The 19,559-nt window shown below is 33.7% G+C and overlaps 3 protein-coding genes across 4 annotated transcripts; 2 read left to right on the top strand and 1 right to left on the bottom strand.

Moving 5' to 3' along the window:
* Positions 1 to 2,303: 2,303 nt before the first annotated feature.
* Positions 2,304 to 4,245, top strand: LYM2 (lysm domain GPI-anchored protein 2 precursor). Its single transcript, XM_020376861.3, has 4 exons — positions 2,304 to 3,295; positions 3,392 to 3,512; positions 3,603 to 3,790; positions 3,900 to 4,245. Exons 1-4 carry the CDS (start codon positions 2,647 to 2,649, stop codon positions 4,022 to 4,024), a joined length of 1,083 nt encoding a protein of 360 aa, XP_020232450.2. The 5' UTR covers positions 2,304 to 2,646; the 3' UTR covers positions 4,025 to 4,245.
* A 1,488-nt stretch (positions 4,246 to 5,733) lies between these two features.
* Positions 5,734 to 10,358, bottom strand: LOC109812830 (polygalacturonase QRT3). Its single transcript, XM_020376894.3, has 3 exons — positions 9,938 to 10,358; positions 9,611 to 9,847; positions 5,734 to 6,861 (listed from the first exon to the last, which is right to left on the bottom strand). Exons 1-3 carry the CDS (start codon positions 10,115 to 10,117, stop codon positions 5,812 to 5,814), a joined length of 1,467 nt encoding a protein of 488 aa, XP_020232483.2. The 5' UTR covers positions 10,118 to 10,358; the 3' UTR covers positions 5,734 to 5,811.
* Positions 10,359 to 15,160: 4,802 nt separating this feature from the next.
* Positions 15,161 to 19,544, top strand: LOC109812785 (UDP-D-xylose:L-fucose alpha-1,3-D-xylosyltransferase MGP4). Of its 2 annotated transcripts, none has more exons than XM_083068893.1 (4): positions 15,161 to 15,737; positions 16,440 to 16,601; positions 17,466 to 17,788; positions 18,947 to 19,544. In XM_083068893.1, exons 1-4 carry the CDS (start codon positions 15,252 to 15,254, stop codon positions 19,023 to 19,025), a joined length of 1,050 nt encoding a protein of 349 aa, XP_082925019.1. In that variant the 5' UTR covers positions 15,161 to 15,251; the 3' UTR covers positions 19,026 to 19,544. The 2 variants fall into 2 exon arrangements, with proteins under 2 accessions (XP_082925019.1, XP_020232420.2); XM_020376831.3 differs by having other exon boundaries at positions 15,170 to 15,737; positions 17,466 to 17,681; positions 18,952 to 19,544.
* The last annotated feature ends 15 nt before the right edge of the window (positions 19,545 to 19,559 follow it).

Here is a 19,559-nt window from a genome sequence, read left to right as displayed (position 1 = left end):
CAGCTTTCTAAGGTGTAGGGATCGACATGACTAGAGGTATCAAGTCACTACATAATGCTTTGTCTAGGATCCTTGAATGATTTTCATTCAAAGATATGTATTGAGAGTACCTTGGTGGCTTGTGCTCTCTCGATCTTTTGGATCGATCTCTTTCTCTGTTCTCCCCTCTTGAATTCTGCCTTTTCCTTTCCTTGTTCTTCACTGGATTATTCTTGGAACTCAGTAAGCTCTTCCATTTGCATGTATTTCTCCACTCTATTATGAAGCTCTTCCATATAAAGGGTCGACTTTTTGCAAAGGCTATCCAAAAAAGAACCTAACCTCAAGGTTGATAACATTTAGTGGAAAGCAAGCTCCTCTCCTAAGTTGGGAATCTCAAAGGTTTCTTTCTCAAACATGTCCATGAAGGCCCAAAGGGATTCATTCTTACCTTACTTGACACTAATAAAGGTGACTAACGTCATTGCATGCGGCCAGCTAGAACCAAATTGCATAATAAATTAGAAGACCATCACCTAAAGGATTTAACCGAGTGGGATGAAAGGGGAGTAAACCATCTTAGAGTAACCTTCTTTAGAGAAGTAGAGAATAAGTGACACATTACTGCGTTGATGCTAGTGAGCATGCTAACTTGAGAAACATACAAGTTATCGTGGTCATTATGGTCAGTAGTCCCATCATACTTGTCCAAAACCATGTTCTTCCACCCCTTTGGGAAGGGCTACCTCCATGATATCACCAATGAAAGGATACTTGTGAATTTTCTCAAGAAAGATAGTAAAGTGAAGTGTCGATGTCCCAACCTATCAAGACACTTGGATGATTCAAATCTCTTGAGAGACTGACACTTTGGTCAAACATATACTTGAAAGAAAACTAGAATCACCCGAGTAGTCGAGTGAGCCTGGTAGCTAATTGGGATCGTTACCCCCAATTATTATCTTGGTGTTGTTTTATGATTGTTCAATCAAATGTAACATTTTAGAGTTTTGTTGACAAAGAAGCATTATTTCCCTCCCCATGTCACTTCTTTTATTATTCCATTTGCTCACACCATAATTGCAGCTCTTATTATAATTCTGCCAACATGCGAGTGTTATCAAGTGTCTCTTAGTTCCTGTTTAGTGAACCACTTGTTCTTGTCATCTGCTTGTCAATAGAGACAGTAGGAATACATTTTTTGTGACCCCATGATAGGTGTCAAATGTACATGCTAGAAAAAGTATTCCTTTGAAGTCGTCGATCTCAATTTGTAGTCCTTAATTTTCAGATTAGTAGTTGTACCAACAAAAAATGGCTATGATGTCAAAGTTAATAAGTGTTCAAAATGTATATATAATCTACAAAATGAACATATCTTATAAAAATGAAATGCAAGTATATATATAAGAAAAAAATATATTACCATTAATCAATAAGATATTTAAATATATTAAAAAAAATTATTATCATTGAACATTATCATGTGCTAAATCCTAAATTTTAAATTAAAAAAAAAAAAGTGCCTAACAAGTTGAGGGCTGCTTAGTCTGAGGAGGTGTAGTATTTACTCGACCAGCCACTAGTACTTGAACACTTACTATGTAGATAAAGAAATATTTTTATGAAATTAGAATAGGAGCCGTCAAGTCCTTGCTATGAGAATTGAGCATCTATCCGATACAATTTCTTCTTGACCGGGAGTTAAAGGAGCGTGAATGCTGAGGAAATTTTCAGGAACGTTGTAAACGTCTTTGACTAATCCTGTTGAAGAGCACCCGGGGTTTTTGAAATTGGAATTATTCTATTTTATTTCTAACACTTTTATCAGCATTCAGCAAACCCTCCAGCGTGGGTTTAAACCATTCTGCATTTGGTCGTATAGGACGTCGTGCTTACGCGTTCTCATTGAAATTTCATATAACATTCTCATGGTTTGTTATTGAAATATTTAATTTCATCATAACTAAAATACGACTTTTGTGTATGTTGTGCAGCCTAACATAATTTTCTTTGTTTTGGGTCGTTTTCTTTCTTAAATCTTAGGTAATTGCTTTCTATTTTTCCCCTCGCATGACTCCAGTGACGTCCCTATCTCGTTAATATTCTTTTATAGAGAAGAAGACATGAATACAGTCCAAATCTCAATAAAAATATATATTAATTATCATCCTTGTCCACAATCTACGTGGCTTTACTTGATATTTATCCATTTCAATTTCTCTGACCAATAACTCGCATAACAAGACAAAGCATTTTTTGTTTATATAAAATAAACCTTAAAGAAAATGCAACAAGAACACAAAGCCTCTTTCCAAGTTTGTTCTCCTCTCCTGATACGAATTCGAAATATAACCTCCATTTGTTACTTAATGATTTAGAAATAGTAAAACAGAGGGTATGCATGGAAGCACAAGTTGGTCCTTTCAATTATGATTCTGAAATGACAAGGGTCAGTCAAACCCCATGTGGGATGAGGTAGGGCGGCACCCATGGTAGAACAGAATTTGACTTTTCTAAAGTTAACATGCGTTTATACTTGTTAGTATTATTATTTGGGCGCGCACGACACGGTAAGCGTGTCTGAAAATGAGTGAGAGGTTGACATAAAAACTTGAAAAGCCCATCCCAGGAGAGGAGAGGAGAGAAGAAGAAGCCGAAAACAAAATGGGTGGTGTCTGGCTGTCGGTTTTAGTAATGGTGGCCATGGCGGGCTTGGCCCAGGCCCAACCGGAGGCGAAGTTCAAGTGCAGCACGGAGAACGCCACGTGTCGCGGGCTCGTCGGGTACTCCAACCCGGACGGCACCACGCTGGGCGACATCAAAAGTCTCTTCAACGTGAAGCACCTCCAGGACATCCTGGGCGCCAACAACCTCCCCTCAAACGCCACAAACAGCCACAAGGTGGGTCCCAACGAGGTTGTCAAAGTCCCGTTCCCTTGCAAGTGCAGCAACGCCACGGGACTCTCCAACGGAGTTCCGCGTTACAAAATAAAGAAAGGGGACGGGCTTGACGCCATAGCCCGGACCACGTTCGCGGGCCTCATGAAGTACCAGCAGATCCAGGTGGCCAATCACTTGCCCGACGCTAATAACATCACCGCCGGGGACACGCTTTATATTCCCCTCCCCTGTAGCTGCGATCCGGTGGATGGGAGCAGTGTGGTGCACTATGCAATCGTCGTCGCTTCTGGAAGCTCCGTCGAGAGCATTGCGGAACAGTATGGTACCACACAGCAGATTCTCCTCAACCTCAATGGGATTACTGACCCCAAGTCCCTTGAGGCCGGTCAGGTTCTCGATGTTCCCCTCCGAGGTACCCACTACTTTCACTTCGCAAAGACTAAATTTTTAAATTAAAAAACTCAACTTTATTTGACATAGATCATAAATACTTTGTGGGTTGTGCCAGCTTGTTCCTCCAGTGTCAAAAATAATTCCTTGGACTCTCCGTTGCTTGTCCCTAATGCTACTTACGTCTACACCGCACATGACTGCGTCAAATGCAACTGTGACTCCGCTAACAATTACATGTCAGTGCCTCATATTATATACTTCACTTCAATTTTCTGTTCCTAGTTCGTGTGATGTGTATTGAATGTGTATTTGGTTTGTGTGTTTAGATTGCAATGCCAGCCATCTCATCTGAAACCAACCAACTGGTCTGTTTGCCCCTCTGCGGAATGCTCAAGTAACGTCTTCCTTGGCAACACCACCTCTTCAGATTCTTGCAATCGCACTACCTGTGCCTATACTGGCTATAACTCCACCGCTATCTCGGCTGAACTTGTAACGCAAAGCGTTTGTGCTGGTTAGTGCAAATATTCACTTCAGAGATGGAATTGCTTCATATGCATGTATATATATATCGTCAATGACATTTTTGTTTGTTTGTTTGTTTTGGATTGTGTTCAAAACAGTGCCACCAAGTGGTTCAGGAGGATCAACTGGCTCAGGAGCGTCGAGGAGCACCTTGCAAGCCTTGTTTTCCAATAATCTTTTCATTCTCATTCACTTTCTGCTCTTTCTTCTCTATGTTTTGTAGTAAATTACTCTGCACCCCTCCATCCATTTTTTCTTTAGTTAATTAGTCCACTCTGTAATTTTCTGAGTTCAGATAGACTGTTTCTTGTGACTGAACGCAACCTTTTATGTTTTTCTTCTCCAATGTCAGTAACTTAAATAAATATGTTCGGACGAATAAGAGTGATATGATATCTGGACTATTTTAATGTGATTAAAACAGGTCAGATATGTTTTTCCTAATTTCCTTGTCAATCTTTGTAACTTGAATTCTGACTCGTCCGTAATCTAATGTAATTTAATAACTGTTGGAATCCTAGAGTTTTAACTAGGCTGTGTGAGGCTGTGAGCTAAATTTTCCATAAATCTTCTGCATCTGGTGCATATTTTGGTTATTATTCAGTCATGGTGTTTGGTTATGCTCATTGATGACTCGATACAATCATTTTACCTTGTTTGTTTTAAGTAAAAAAAAGAATCCCTGGTTCTTCTAAGAAAGAAAATCTAAGTTATCAACAGATTAATGGCATCCATGTCAGTCCATTATCACGGGTTGACTAATTCAATTCCACGCTTTCGTCTTCATGGTGTTGATTGAAGTTAACCATGATGGAGTGGAGACTTACCTGATACTCGTATTAAGTTACGCTAGTTTGTAATCATTTCTTCTCTCATTATTATTATCACTCAGTCACTTACCTTACAAATTTAGGACCACTTAAGGGTAGATAGTCAAGTTGCCTCAGTGAAATGCCCAATGGGAGAAGCCAAAACAGCTTTCGTCCACTATCTTTTCATTTCACACAAGCACCTTGCTCAAAGGCATTATCTGTTGTCATATCAGACACACAATTATGTTAAAATATAAAAATAGTTTTGAACCACCAAGATGGCGGCTGCTCTTAGATGTTGATTTCTGTTGAGAAACTTTCGTATTCATGATAAACTTATGATTAAATATAAATAAAACGTTATCTTTCCCAATACGAGAGACACCATAATTGTGGTGGTTGCAAAATTTCTGCTACTATTATTTTTAGTATAGTATCCTATCATTGAATTATAGATTATTATATATGTGTATTTTTTTAATAAATATTTTAAACTCATATTTTAGAAAAATTCTAATTAATTGATAATATAATACAGATAACAGATAAAAATTAATCTTAATATTCTGTCTAACAAATAAATAAAATATATTGACTATAAACAGCATATTTTGGTCATACATTTATCGGTTAAAAGCTTTATGAGTTTGAGTACTTGCCATCTCGTTAACTATCTCGCGTGTGAAATGATAACGATGGTTACTGTTGTAGGCAGTTCAATCTCTATATTTGGGTCTATTTGATCACTAACAGATTCAACAATTTTTTTTTATATATAGCTAAGAGGTGTGAATCCACCTCTACATAATCGTGGTTTCACTTACAGCAATTATGTATGGCACTCAAACAAGAATATACTCCTCTTCAAGAAAATTACCACATATATTAATGCCACCTTAAGTCACATGTTAATGCTTTTTAACTATAATTTATAACCACTAGACATGTTCCAGAAAAAAAGCACGATCAAAACAGGAAAGACTAAAATTGTACGAAACCTTTAACTGATAGCAGGCCAAGATCTTGCTTCAAATTAATACAATTACGTTAAAAATTAATGTGGAACCTTACCGTAAATTCAAATTTAAGCAGCAATAAGCTATACAAGTGCAGAAAAAAATATTTGAAAAAATTCTGAAACTATTGGTATTCTTTATTAATACATTAATTAATGAATACAATCACTCTGTCTCCATTCTCATTGTTCAACTATGAAGGAGACAGACCCTTTAGCTTCTTTCTCACTCTCCACAACAACGACATTATCAGAAACATTAGTCACTGAAAGTGCTACAAATTTAGGCTCATCTTGAGCATAAAATGAATATTGAAAATGACTAATCCTATTAGGAAACACCAAGACTGATGAAAAATCAGCCACCCACTTTGTGCCATTTCCACTCGCAGTTAACTTCCCAACCGTTGATCTCAAGCTCATGCCATTCACATTGTTGCGATCAATCACCACTTGATCAATGCTACTAAATTGCCCCTCTAGTTTTACAATCGGAGCCTTCTTGTTGGGGTCACCACTAAACATATTATCCACTATATTCAAACCCAAAATTTGACCCTTAATAGACTTCAAAACAACATTAGCATCCCCTAGAAACAACCCATTAGTGACATGAACTTGAACAGGATCTTCCATGACTATGCCAGTGTAATCAAGATAACAGTTGTCAATTCTAGTTAGTGAATTACCTGCCAATTTCACCAAGATTCCTATGCCACCAAAATATGTTGCCTTGTTATAACAATGCACCCCAGTTAGAATGTTAGCTTGACCCCTCAGCACAACACCAATGGCTGCTGAGAAAATTGCAACATCTGTGACTGCATTATCATTGCTAGCAAGATCAATGGCCACCCCTGAGAAGTCCTTCTCGCCCTTGTCTCCGCCGACCGTCGAGTGCTGCCCGAGGAAACAACTTGATATGAAGGTCTCATGTCCATGCTGAACCAGAATTCCTTCTGTGGTGAAATGAAGGAAGAAGCAATTATTGATCCGGGTTCTTGCGGAATCAACTATGAAAATCCCCCCTCCTCTGTAGGATGAATCAAAGAGGATGTCATGGAATGTTATGTCTTCATAGTAAATTGCATTGTTTTGAGCTTTTATGTTTTTGAAGTCATCATCATTGAGAGATTCTTTTGTCTCGAGTTTCCCCGAATTTGATGACCATAATTCAACTAGATGTCGATCACCAGGAAATGTATCGGATGCTCTCAACGTTCCTCCTTTTACCTAATGAATCATATAGACATTTTGTGAAAGTTCAAATGCAAAGTAAATACGTGCTCTTAAGAATAAAAAACCAACATAGATAAATATAATTTCCTCAATAAACTATGCTGTCATCTGTCACAACTAGGATCACAACAGTAAAGCCAAAAAGTAGTAACTACTTAGCTATTACAGCAAAAGCAAGCATAACCTTTATTGTAGTTGCTTTTGAGTAATACTATTTAAGAAAGTAATCATTATTGGAAAATATATGAGAAAGTTGTGTATAATCTTTGTCATTCCAAAAATGTTCATCCAATATTCAATTACGATATAGTGGTTGTAGCTAACAAAAACAGAAGCGAGAGATTCATTTATGCAATGCAAATCATAATAGCTAATTGGTTGTAATTCTATCTTATCTTACCATAATGTTACAACATTATTGCTATAAGAACTAAGAAGTGGTTATTTAGATTGATGGCTCCCTCCATTTGTATATCAAAAAATATTATTCTGAATATGGTCAAGATTGGTAATATAATTCATGCGCATTAGCTGTTAGGTACATCCCAAAATTCAAATATCAAAGGGTTTTCTTACAATTGGTCAGTTATTCATTCTGCCTTCTTAATGTGGGCTAATCTTTTTCTGCAAATTGATATACTTCTTTCTCAAGAAATTATTATATATAGGAGTATCACACATGGTCTACTAAAAATATGATAAGTAAACATTATAATATGGTATGCGCTTGCATTGAAAGCCTTAAAAGAAACTGTAACAAAAATGGTTACAAATTATGATGATATTAGAGTATAGTACACAAGCATCTTTAATAAAACTGGTTCTTATTGGTGGGAAGTAGAAACAGATAATTTATGACACCATCAGCCAGATCCAGTAGAAGGTATTGAACTTGGAAGTTGGAAATATAAATCTTATGCCATGTGCCTTAGCAATTATAGTCATGGAAATCATATTAGATCATTAAATTTAGAATATTACTAAAAGAAATTTAAATCTGAGTCGTGAGTGTTTCTCTTATAATACCTTTTTTTTTCTCGTGCGAAAAGTAGGTGTTCAGGTTACTTTTTATATTTACTTTCGGTTATATTTTTATTTTAAAAAGTAAAATAAAAAATATCCTCAACGTTCTATTCAGTACTAAAATTTACAAACAGAACTTTTGTAAAAAGGACAGCACGTTTATTCATTTTTCTAGAAAAAATTCATTCTCCATACGTCATTTATTAGTTTTTTACTTAAATCTTTGCAGAAGAGTGTGACTTGTAAGGGAAAAATAAATAAGAAACGTTACATAGAGTCAAACAGGTGTCATTGTCTGCGCGTTTGTTGGTGGAAAAAACACTACAAAGTATGTTGAGTAATGCTTAATTCTTTCCTTTAAATTATGACATCTAGTTCGTGTCTAGTTAATGTTAAACTTTTTAAAATAGAAAATGAGAAATTTTATGAAATCAAGGGTGATAAATATTAACAAAGTATATTTATAAAAAAAAAAATACTTTAAATTTACTTGTTACATATCAGCCCTAATATGGAATAATTGGCAAAGTAAGGTATTATATTTTTATGATTTTCTTTTTCCTTTTAAGACATTTATTGACAAGCCTTTTTCTAAAAAAAAATGAAAATGACAATTAGTGTTTCCTTTAAATTAAAAGTAAACCCCAAACATGTGATTTAGTAGTAGGGATTGATCTACGCTTAAGTAAGGTCAGGATTTCGAATCCTTCCTTATGCATGCAATCGTGTTAAATTTTAGGGTCAGCTATCTCATCCTTTGAGGTACCTCCAACCTTCCAACCTAGCGAGAAGATTAGTCACTGCTATCAACGGTGAATACTCCAGGGACGAACTAAAATAAAAAAAATAATTAAAAGAATTTCTTTAATAAAAAAAATATCACTTAATCTTATTAATACACCTTTATTATTCTTAAATGTTTAATTAATTCCTTTGCGGGACCATTTTCGTTATGAAAAATGCTAACATTTTGTACTGTTACTTAATAATATATTGATATATTATAATTTGATTTAATAAATTAACTTACTTACTTGTACTATTAAGCATATTAAAAAATAAAAAATAAATATTTTGAATTAACAGAGTAAACTTATTTACATTAATGTATATACAAATTAAATATTAATCATAATATTTGTGTCTTATTAAAACTTAAAAGAGTTTAATTGAATTAATCTATCATATTTTAAAATAATATCAATTTTTTTTGATAAATAAATATTTATTTTTCAAAATTTTGTACAAAAACTGATAAAGGTAAATTAATATTTTTAAATCAATTAAATAAAAAAAACACTTGATATGGATTTTAATGAATGTTAAAAAGAACATAAATTATACGAAATGTCAAGAAATATAGGTGTATATATTAAAAGAGTTAATCACTTATACACTACTAGTATAAAAAATTTTTACACTCTCTTAATTATATCATATCATTGTTAAAAATAAATATGTTTACAATAACATGGTATAATTATAAGATATAATTAATTGTTAATATAAAAAAATTTTACAGTAAAAATGTATAGGTAATTAGCTCATATTAAAAAAAAAAAAAAACTCACAAACAAAGTACAATTTTTTAAATATATCTATAACAATGATTTTTATGGGTAAAAGAAAAAAAAAAAACTGACATTCCAACCAAACATCCTGAACTGTAATAAAAGATTATATTGATTACAGCAAAGAAAAGTGAAAGTGAGAAACTAACCAGAAGATTGCCACCAGCAGATGAAGGGAATGTGATGGGTTTGCTGATTTTGTAGTTGCCACCTTCCAAATCAATGACAACCCCTCCAAGATCTTTCACACCCTCCACCAATTGATCACCACGCTTCTCTTTCTGCAATGCAAATGCATCCTCCAATGCTTTCAGAATCCCATCACTGCTCTCTTCTGACCCTGTTGGGTCTGCACCATATTCACTCACGTACAACACCCTCCCACTCTAATTAACATCACACAACAAACAATAACATCATTGCAGTTGTTTGTTTCATCAGTGCAAAAAACAATGCAGTGTGTCTTAATTAATTACCTTCTTGGTCTCTGAAGAAACTGGTGGTGATGCCAAGGGTGCTAACTTTTCATCCAGTTTGTTCCTGAATTCCGACGCCTTTTTCTCTCTGCTCAAACTCAAACTCAAACTGAAGCATGTGGCTTCTTCCACCGCCAACCACAATAACACAAAACACGCTGCTGAGAACTTGAGCCTCATTTTTCACGCAACTTTCAAGTGGATTTTTGGTTGTACGTGTTTCTTATGGTTCTATGGGAGACTAGTTGGTGGATTTTTTAAGGCTTTGTCAGTGTTTAACAGTTTGTGAAGAAGGTAACACATGGAAAGGGAAAGGGTAAAGGGTTCCGTGTGTTGGGCCATTGAATTCAATTGGTGGGTTCACTTCTATAAATGTCACTTTGTAAATCTGTAAAGCTTTAAAGAAGGACACGCAAACCCAAGGTTGTCTTTTCTGCACCCAATGCTACTATGGCTATTGCTACTATGTGAGGGGGTTTTAGTGTCCCTTATGTAAGGACCAACCACATATTCACATGTCAATTCTATAAGCTGATTCATTGTAAATGACAAGGTCAAGTAAATACTATGTAGTAAATAGAATGAACAAAACTTAGAGTTGAAGGAATGCAAAGAAAGAAGGATTTGCATAACTCTAAAAGGACTGAAATTGAAATCAAGTAAATGTGCAATAAAACTAATGAAACTTGGATTAAAACTTTAAAGAGAAAAAAGAAAAAGGAGAAAAACGCCAATGAATTTGATACAAGTAAAAAAAATGTTTTAAATAAATACACATAAACGTAAATTTGAAAAGCAGTGTAAAGATTTTGGAAATGTAAGTTAATAAAATTTAAAGAGGAGGAAAAACCTGGAAAAGAAATGCGAAATGAAAAGAGAAGTAATGGTAAAGCAAATTATAAGAATATAAATAAACAACTAAATACTCCATAATTGTTGGAAATGTAGAGATTTTATTGAAATCGTGTATACTCAATTCATTAAACGAATAACCATTCATTAATTTGCTGTCAAAAAATAACCATTAATCATTAATATGTGAAGTGATGCATAAAAAAATTAATATGTGAAGTGTGACACGTATTACAAAACATTTGATGCAACTATGCAAGTAATTAAAAAAAATTGAAGTACAAGAGTCTTAATTAATAATTATATATTTTCGACCCTTATAGTCAAACCTTATTATACAAACTCGATTTATATGCTGAAATAAGTAGCTCTCAACTTTTCATTCAATTCGTATATTTATCTTGAAATGATTCGTCTAAAACTTTGCCACTTAACTTTTTTTTTTTTAGAGTAAACTTGGCTACTTGTTATCCTTTCGAAATTTTAGTTTCTGATGAAATTTTAACAAATTTTAATACCCGCTACAATAAAAAAAATAACATAATACAAAAATAAAGAATATAAAATTAAAATGAATAAAAAAATAAAAGGCCGAACTGGGACGAACTTTACGCTGAATTAATTTTGCCGAAAGCGAATAAAAAGGAAACGTTGTAAAAGACTAAAAGCTATGAAATTCCAATTTCCAAGATGCGAAGGCTTAATTTATTCTTGTATGATTGGTGCAGATTCGACATTTCAAATGCTTTAATTAGAAAAAGAAGAAGAAAAAAAACACCAATTCTCCTTTACTCTTTTTTTGCAAGTAATTTTCTCTGTAAAGGTTTGCAACACTAAGCTTTTTGGAGTATATTTAATTGATTTTATGAATTATATGATTAATTGTAAGTTGTTATTAATGTTGTTATTTGAGAATTATAGAGTAAAAGAAATGAGAGTTAAGTTGTTATTAAGATAATTGAATCAAAGTTATATTAGATTAATATTAAGAAAAATATATAAGATTTTTCTTAAAATATTAATTTCATATTCATATTTTAAGAAATTTTAAAGAAAAGTTAGTGAGAAGTTCTCTGAACTTTGAGTGAATTTCTTAATCTTTCTAAACTTTTTCTCTTTTCCTTCCTTATAGTTGATCAGATTTGATAAATTGGTGATTTGAAGCTTGCGGAGTCAAGAGCACCAAGTTAAAGGTTGTACAAAATTCATTTTCTTCTCCCCTCTTCTCGTTTCAGATTGACCAGAGGTAAAGGAAATTTTGTATTTGATTGTGTTAGATTGCATGTTGATGATTTGTTGTTTGATTTCATTATAGATGGTCGTTTTGGATTGAAAATTTGAATGAGATGATGAATATATGGTGTTGGCATTTTTTGAAAGAGATGTGATGATCCATGATTTATAGAAGTTGCATGTTGTAATTGAGGTTATTTTTTAGTTGTTTGTAGTGTTTAGATGTTGTATAATGTGTTGCATGTTGATGAGGACACCAAAGACCAGGCCAAGCCCATAAGGAAGCTCAATACCCAATATAAGGCATAAAAGAGCCCATGACAAGAGCAAGAGCTAAAAAGGTCCAAGAATCTTTTCATTATATGGTGGCTAATCCAAGGACAATCCAATTATATGAAGGGACCCAACATCTAGAGGTATGGGGGTTATTGCTAGGCAAATGTAATGCTTGCTTGGAGTCAAAATAAAAGGTTAATATTGACTTAGTCATTAAATAAATAAAAAATTAAAATAACAACAACAACAACAATAATAGTAATAAAGTGTTTGCAATAAGTTTTGAGGGTTGAACTTCAAGTTTAAGTTATGCTTCACTTTATCAATAATGTTGAGATTTTATTTTTCTTTTATTTTCTTCCAAATGCATGAGAACTAATATGTATTAATCATTTTGAAGCGAATGGACAGAACAAATTTGTTGATTTTATCATTGAAAGGTGAGAATTGTCTCTACTAATGTTCTTCCTTGAATCATTTAATCTTATCAAGAATTTGCTTAATTCTTATGATAATCCTCAAAGTTTATCACACATCATTGTTTGTGGTGCCTATCCTTTTTTTTTCTTCCCCATTTTCTATTTCCTTATTTATTTTCGCATTGCCAATTCTAGATTTTTGTATGAATTTCTTATTTTCATATCTCTTGTTTTGCTTATCATTTTTTTTTTAGTTTTTCTTGGGTCTAAATTGTGTTTCAAAATGTCCTTTTTCACCTTTCTTTGGAAGCGTTTCAATCTGAGCTCTATAGGTTGAGATGCGTAATTAAATTAAAACACATTATGGGCTCACTTTGTGCATGAATTTCATCCTAAAAGGGTCCAAAATTTGAAGTAAAGCAAGGGGATTCACATCACATGTTGGTGGATTTTTGAGTTTTAGGTAGATTAAGCATATTTGAGTTTTTATCAAGTACAAAAATTGATATCACGTCAAGCACGCCTTCATGACATTAGGCATGGCTTGAAATTAGGGGTTCTTAGCCTCATCATTAGATGCAAAATTAGTGGCGCTTGGATATGAGGAGAGAGACTTGTCTTTACCTAAATGGACACAAGGCATAAATGGAGTGACATTGAGCATGAATATGATAGAGACCCTCTAGTTGATTGGGGTCGGGCATGGAGTTTTGTCAGGCTAGGCGTAAAGGTGTGGGAGACTCTCTGTCTTAACCATGTTAGGCATGAGTAGTTTGGCACTGGACGTGGGTGAGACAAAAAATGCATGTCTCATTGGCATTAGGCGTGAGTTGCATGATTTTAATATGATGATTAAGTTGTATGATGAAGATGATATGATGATGGAACATTTTGTTTCCAGTTGATATACTATATGATGGTACTCATGCTGCTAATTTGTAAGTTGATTAATGATAAAGTTGTAAAGTTGTATTGATGTTATAATTGATTAAGTTGTCAGACATGTGGTGGAGATACATGTCTTTGCTAAAATACATAAAAACTAAAGGAAATTAAAAGATCTTTTAGAAATTAAAATATTTCATTGTGCGAATATAAGTTGTAATGCTTTGAGAGTCTAATTGAGAACCTTTTAATAAGTAAGTTGACTTCTGAATGAGTCATTGTTTTTAAGTTGTTTCTTCTAAGTTTTATGTAGTATTCGTATGTGGTCAAAGTTGAAGCATACATGTATAAAATAATCAATTGAGTAAGGTACAATATCAAAAACTTAGTTTCCTAACTGAATACTAGAAGGGCATAATATTTTAAGAGTAGTCAATGGACTAATCACATAGGAGGCTTAGTGTTGTAAACTAATGTCGTGGTAGACTCATACCCAAACTGTTATACCTTAACAATAGTACTAAACTTCCTAACTTAAGTGACAACACTTGAAAAATCAAACTAAGTTGTTAAACAGATTCTTTAAGAGACCCAAAGTTGTCTATACTTAATAGGTTAAACGTTGTGATTCAGTACGTGTGACGACACATTAGTTGTTTATTGTTGTCCATGTTGATTATGTTGTTTTGCTGAAGTTGTTAAGACGTGTTGTGGTTTGGTAATTTGTTGAGATGTTTATATGTTGAAAGCTTTATATTAAGAGTTGCATAAGATGTTGAGTAGATTGTTTATGTTGTACTGTTATAAGTTGATGTGTTTATGTATGTTATTTTTGTTTCACAACCTTACCCTTTATTTTCCTTGTGATCGGAACTACAATAATTATATTTGGCATGGAAACAAGGCAAGATTAGTAGGTTTGCTTGGATGGTGGGTGATGACTCATGTTAGTGATAACTCTTTTGTGTTGTTGTTGCTCTAATTTAACATAGTTGATGTTTAGACATTTGACCGATGATTTGAGTTATTTTATGTATAATGATACAATTCATATATATAGTTTATATGTTTAGGATATGTATGTAACTCCTTAAGGAGCTATTTTGGTTTTAAATTTTGTACCCTTTACTTATATTTGTCGCATGAATGTTTGAGTAAATATTGCATGATAATATTAAGTTAATTATATGTTATTTAAATCTTTTCATTATATTAAGTATAATGACCTGACAAGTCGTTACACTTATTTTTTAACAAAGATATAAATGTTAATCAACATGTAATTTAATTAAAATTATATTCAAAGTTTTCAAATAATATACTATATTTAAGTCTTATAAATAATAATAAAAAATGATAAATAGAGAAACTTATTAAAGATAGATAAATACACTTTTTCAGATATATTTGTAATTAATAAAATCATATTTTGTTTTATAATATAGTAACGAGAAAATATTATTTTTTTTTAAATATATTTTTTTGTTTGATAAAGATTAAGAAGATATAACTTTTTTCTCACCATCTACAAGAATTAATAAAGTGAGTGCTCTCATTGGTATGAAGTATACCCATTTTCATCAAAATCATATGAGAGCAAGTAACGAAGCGAAGGTGTTGTGAAGTTGTGTGATCCGATCGCGTAAGAAATGGCGTCCTTTCTCCACCAACGAAACCTTCACAACCCTTTCTCCAAATTCCCGGCAACACCTCCTTCTGCATCCAATTCGAAGAAACCCCTCTCCCTCGGCGGCCCCACCGCGCTCCTAGCCCTCCTCTGCCTCCTAGTGCTTGTCGGCGTCTTCAGCCCCTGGCTCGGCAGCGGCGTGCCCAGGGCCTTCTCCTCCTTCGTTTCCACAACTTCCGCTTCCAAATGGAGTCGCTACACGCTCCAACAGGCCCTCTCCTTCGTCGCCAAAAACGGCTCCGTCATCGTCTGCATTGTCAGCCAGCCCTACTTGCCCTTCCTCAACAACTGGCTCATTAGCATCGCCATGCACCGCCGCCATCACATGGTTCTCGTCATCGCCGAGGACTACGCCTCGCTCCATAAGGTTAACGACCTTTGGCCTGGCCACGCTGTCCTCATCCCTCCCGTGCTCGACGCTGAAGCCGCTCATAAGTTTGGCTCCCAGGTTCCTCACTCCCTGCCTTTTATTGCATTCATCTAAGTAAGATTCACTTTGGCTAAACAACCTAATTAAGATTGAGGAACAAGTAGGAAGGGAAATACTACGTATAGATAAAAGTTTAAAATTAAATTTTGAAGAACCTAATTGTAGATTATGTAGAAATTTATTTCATTTTCCCTTTCTTAGAAGTGTTTTAAAACAAGTTTGCCCAAATAGGTAGGATAAGCTCTGATATCATATTAAGAAAGTGGTTTGGAGCTTAATTCAATTCTACAAAATCGGTATATGGTAATAGCACTATATACAAGCATTTTTTTTTGTTTTGTTTTAATCTATGTTGTTAGTTTTCTAGCAATGTAAAACAACCACAAAATGGAGGTATAAGGACTAAAACATAACAAAAATTGCTAGTTTAAGAACTAAAACATAGAATGTTTAGGTGTAGGGACTAAAACGAAAATTTGGCACAAGTATAGGGATCAAATGATTAATTAAACCTTAATTATGTGTTATGGCTCTATAATGTGCTCTCCTTATCTGGTGGGGTGACTTGATTGTTGTTACAGTCTTGGAAATGTAAATGCATAATTGTTATCCCTGCTGGTATTTTTCATGTTCATGTCTGCAGTCGTGTTGATTATTTCTTTTCTTTCCTATGTGTGATGCTGAGTTTTAGAACCCATGCCTGTTCATTTCATTGTCTAGGGTTTCTTCAACTTTACAGCCAGGAGGCCAAGCCATCTGCTAAAGATTTTGGAGCTTGGATATAGTGTGATGTACAATGATGTTGATATGGTTTGGTTGGCAGATCCATTTCCTTATTTGAAAGGGAACCATGATGTGTATTTTACAGATGATATGACTGCAGTGAGTGTTCTCTTATAAGTTCACTTCCATCTGTCCTTTGTGTCAATTATTGTATTGTTTGTAATGACTTGGAGCTACATCAATGCTGGAAACTTGTTGTCTAGGATAATATTTAGTATTCACGTGGTATGTATAATTTATACTGTAAATTTTGTGAGAAATATTGATGCTGGGGATTTTGTAGTTTCAGTATGTTTAATTTGATGACATATGATACAAAGGTTATCTATTACAAGATTGCCAAATTTAGGATTAGTGCAATCTTTTTGAAGTACAAGTTGATATTACTATTATTTTTTCTAGATATTTCATCTAGAATACACTTTGAATACCAAATTGGTTTTGCTTAATAATCATACATGATCAGTAATTCCACATTGTGCAGGCAAAATTTTTTAACATATACATTGACTTATGATTAGACTAGCTCATAGATAGAGTGATCATGTTAGCTATGGTTAATGATTAGTACCTAAAATTGTAATCAGTAGTCTGTATTCTGATTAAACCCCATTTTGTAAATGTGTGAATCAAATATACAGAGGGAACATCATGATATCCATGATAGTTCTTAAAATGGACATTTAGAAACTCAATGATATAAATCTCTTACTTGCCTGGTCTTTTTAGGTTTTTCTTGTCTATTAAAGACTAAAAAAATAATTACAAATCTATTCAAATAATGACAGGAGATTCCATTGTGATCCATTCAGGGATGTCCTGATGTATCCTTGTGTGAAGATTCTAGTAAATTGTCTGTTTTTTCTTCAATTTTCTCTGTCTGAATATATGCTGCAGTTTTACTGTGAATCCATTTTGTTCTTGTATTATTGACTTTATTTTTTAATTTCTTTGTGAAACCAGATCAAACCATTGAATCATTCCCATGATTTACCACCTCCAGGAAAAAAAGGCCGTCCTTACATATGTAGTTGCATGATTTTCCTCCGCCCTACTGATGGAGCAAAGCTGATTTTGAAAAAGTGGATTGAAGAGCTTCAAATGCAGCCATGGTCTAAAACTATGAAATCTAATGATCAGCCTGCTTTTAACTGGGCTTTAATGAAGAATGCTAAAGAGGTTTGTTGCATTTTCTTACTTCCTTTCAGTCTATATAACTTCTGTAGACTAATTATACTGATACATAGGTCACTTATTTTGATAGTCTGTTGGGATCTTTTTGTTTCTTATGAAGTAGCATAACCCATGCTATTAGGGCTAAAGGCCAATTAGTATATTTTTGTTTCTGAATTCTGATAAATTAGCAAAGCACATGCTATTATAGACTTTAGTAGAAAATCTATTCTCATAGCTTGACAGTTTAACTGGTGCCAATTGTCAAATCTGTACCTTATTGTTTATCCAAGTGTTGCTTCAATTTTTTGATTCATGACAATGGTTTAAAATTCCCTAGATCTAAAACTAAAATAAGTATGGCTCAATGAGGCATGGGCTTCCTTCCCATGTGGGGTCTACCGAGGTTAGATGTACATAAACATAATTATCCCCATAAAAGTGCTGAAACTTTATTTGTTTGATTATTTGTGGTTGATTACCATAAAAATAATAATTAACAAATACTCTAGTTGATTTTACTAAAAATTTTGTTTTTGACAAGAGCTCAATGGTGTGTTGATTGATCAATGTTGCCATTGGATGAGACTTGGCTATTTGTTTATTCTTGATTGTTGAATGTGGTTTATTGGGCAGTACAGTATAAATCGTATCTTCAAACTGACATTGATTTTTTAAGGCTTATGTCTCATTTTGTTTCATGAATTGACTGTTATTCCCTTTTCCTACATACTGAATGTGTATATTTTATTCCGTTGAACACTATCTTTCTGATAAATTTCTATCATATAGGGTGCTGTGGATGATTTATGCTTGCATTAGAAATAGAAGATATGCATTTTTCTTTGTCAATCCCTGTTAACAAAAAGCAGAAAACAGGAAACTGTTTAATACTCAGTCTTAATAAAATGAATATTTTGTTTTTAAAGTGAAAAACTATCCATCAGAAGAAACTTTTTTGTGAATGTGTGGAGGGATTTTGCGTGATGCATTGTGAATAACAGAGCCAAAATCCTTTTATGAATGAAATGCTAAAAGCATAAGCACAAGTGCACTGGGACTGGCACTGGGAAATGTGCATTGTACTTCTCATCTTTGTCACTGGTCCCCAAATGATCCGGTTCAGTGGTTCAAGTTTTGTTCCAAATGCTTGATCTAAAGTCTGATATATTTGCCATCAAAAAAGGGTGGGTGGGTTTATTTTATTACTTAGAACATCTAAAATGCAGATAAATCTTCTATATTTTTCTCTTAATGATTACTTTTTCCATTGCAGGTGGATTTGTACCTCCTTCCACAAGCAGCATTCCCCACAGGCGGATTATATTTCAAGAACAAAACATGGGTTAAGGAAACTAAAGGAATGCATGTTATAATTCATAATAACTATATTGTTGGCTTTGAGAAGAAAATAAAGCGCTTTCGTGACTATGGCTTATGGTTGGTGGATGATCATGCACAAGAGTCTCCTTTAGGTGGATTATGATCCTTGGTCGATGACTCGAGTTTATCGTTAGCTTTGGTCCAAGCATTTGGATTCAGAAACATGCTTTCTCTGCCAATTTGTTCATCCGTATTGCTTGGTGGATGTTTTTTTTTTTAATAGATTACAACCGTTGCTGTAAACTTGCAACATTGACCTCATGATGGGTTGAAAAAAAAATGGTCTTTTGCATTCAATTTTGTGAAGAAAAAAGGTGCTTACAAAATGTAGATTTTATTTCAAGAACGAGAAAGAGAAGGGTTAATTTGGTTCTTGGAGTTTGTACCTGATAATGTATTATTGTTTAGAAGACAAAAGAATATGCTTCCACTGTAAGAATTATTTAATTCGCAGATATATGAAATATATTCTATTTTTTGGCACTACATGTAGAAATACCA

This window comes from Cajanus cajan, chromosome 2, assembly GCF_000230855.2.
Source record: "Cajanus cajan strain Asha chromosome 2, NIPB_CcT2T_4, whole genome shotgun sequence".
Classification (NCBI taxonomy): Eukaryota; Viridiplantae; Streptophyta; class Magnoliopsida; order Fabales; family Fabaceae; genus Cajanus; species Cajanus cajan.
Note: the sequence above shows the minus strand (reverse complement) of the source record. Positions and strands in the feature narration are given on the sequence as shown.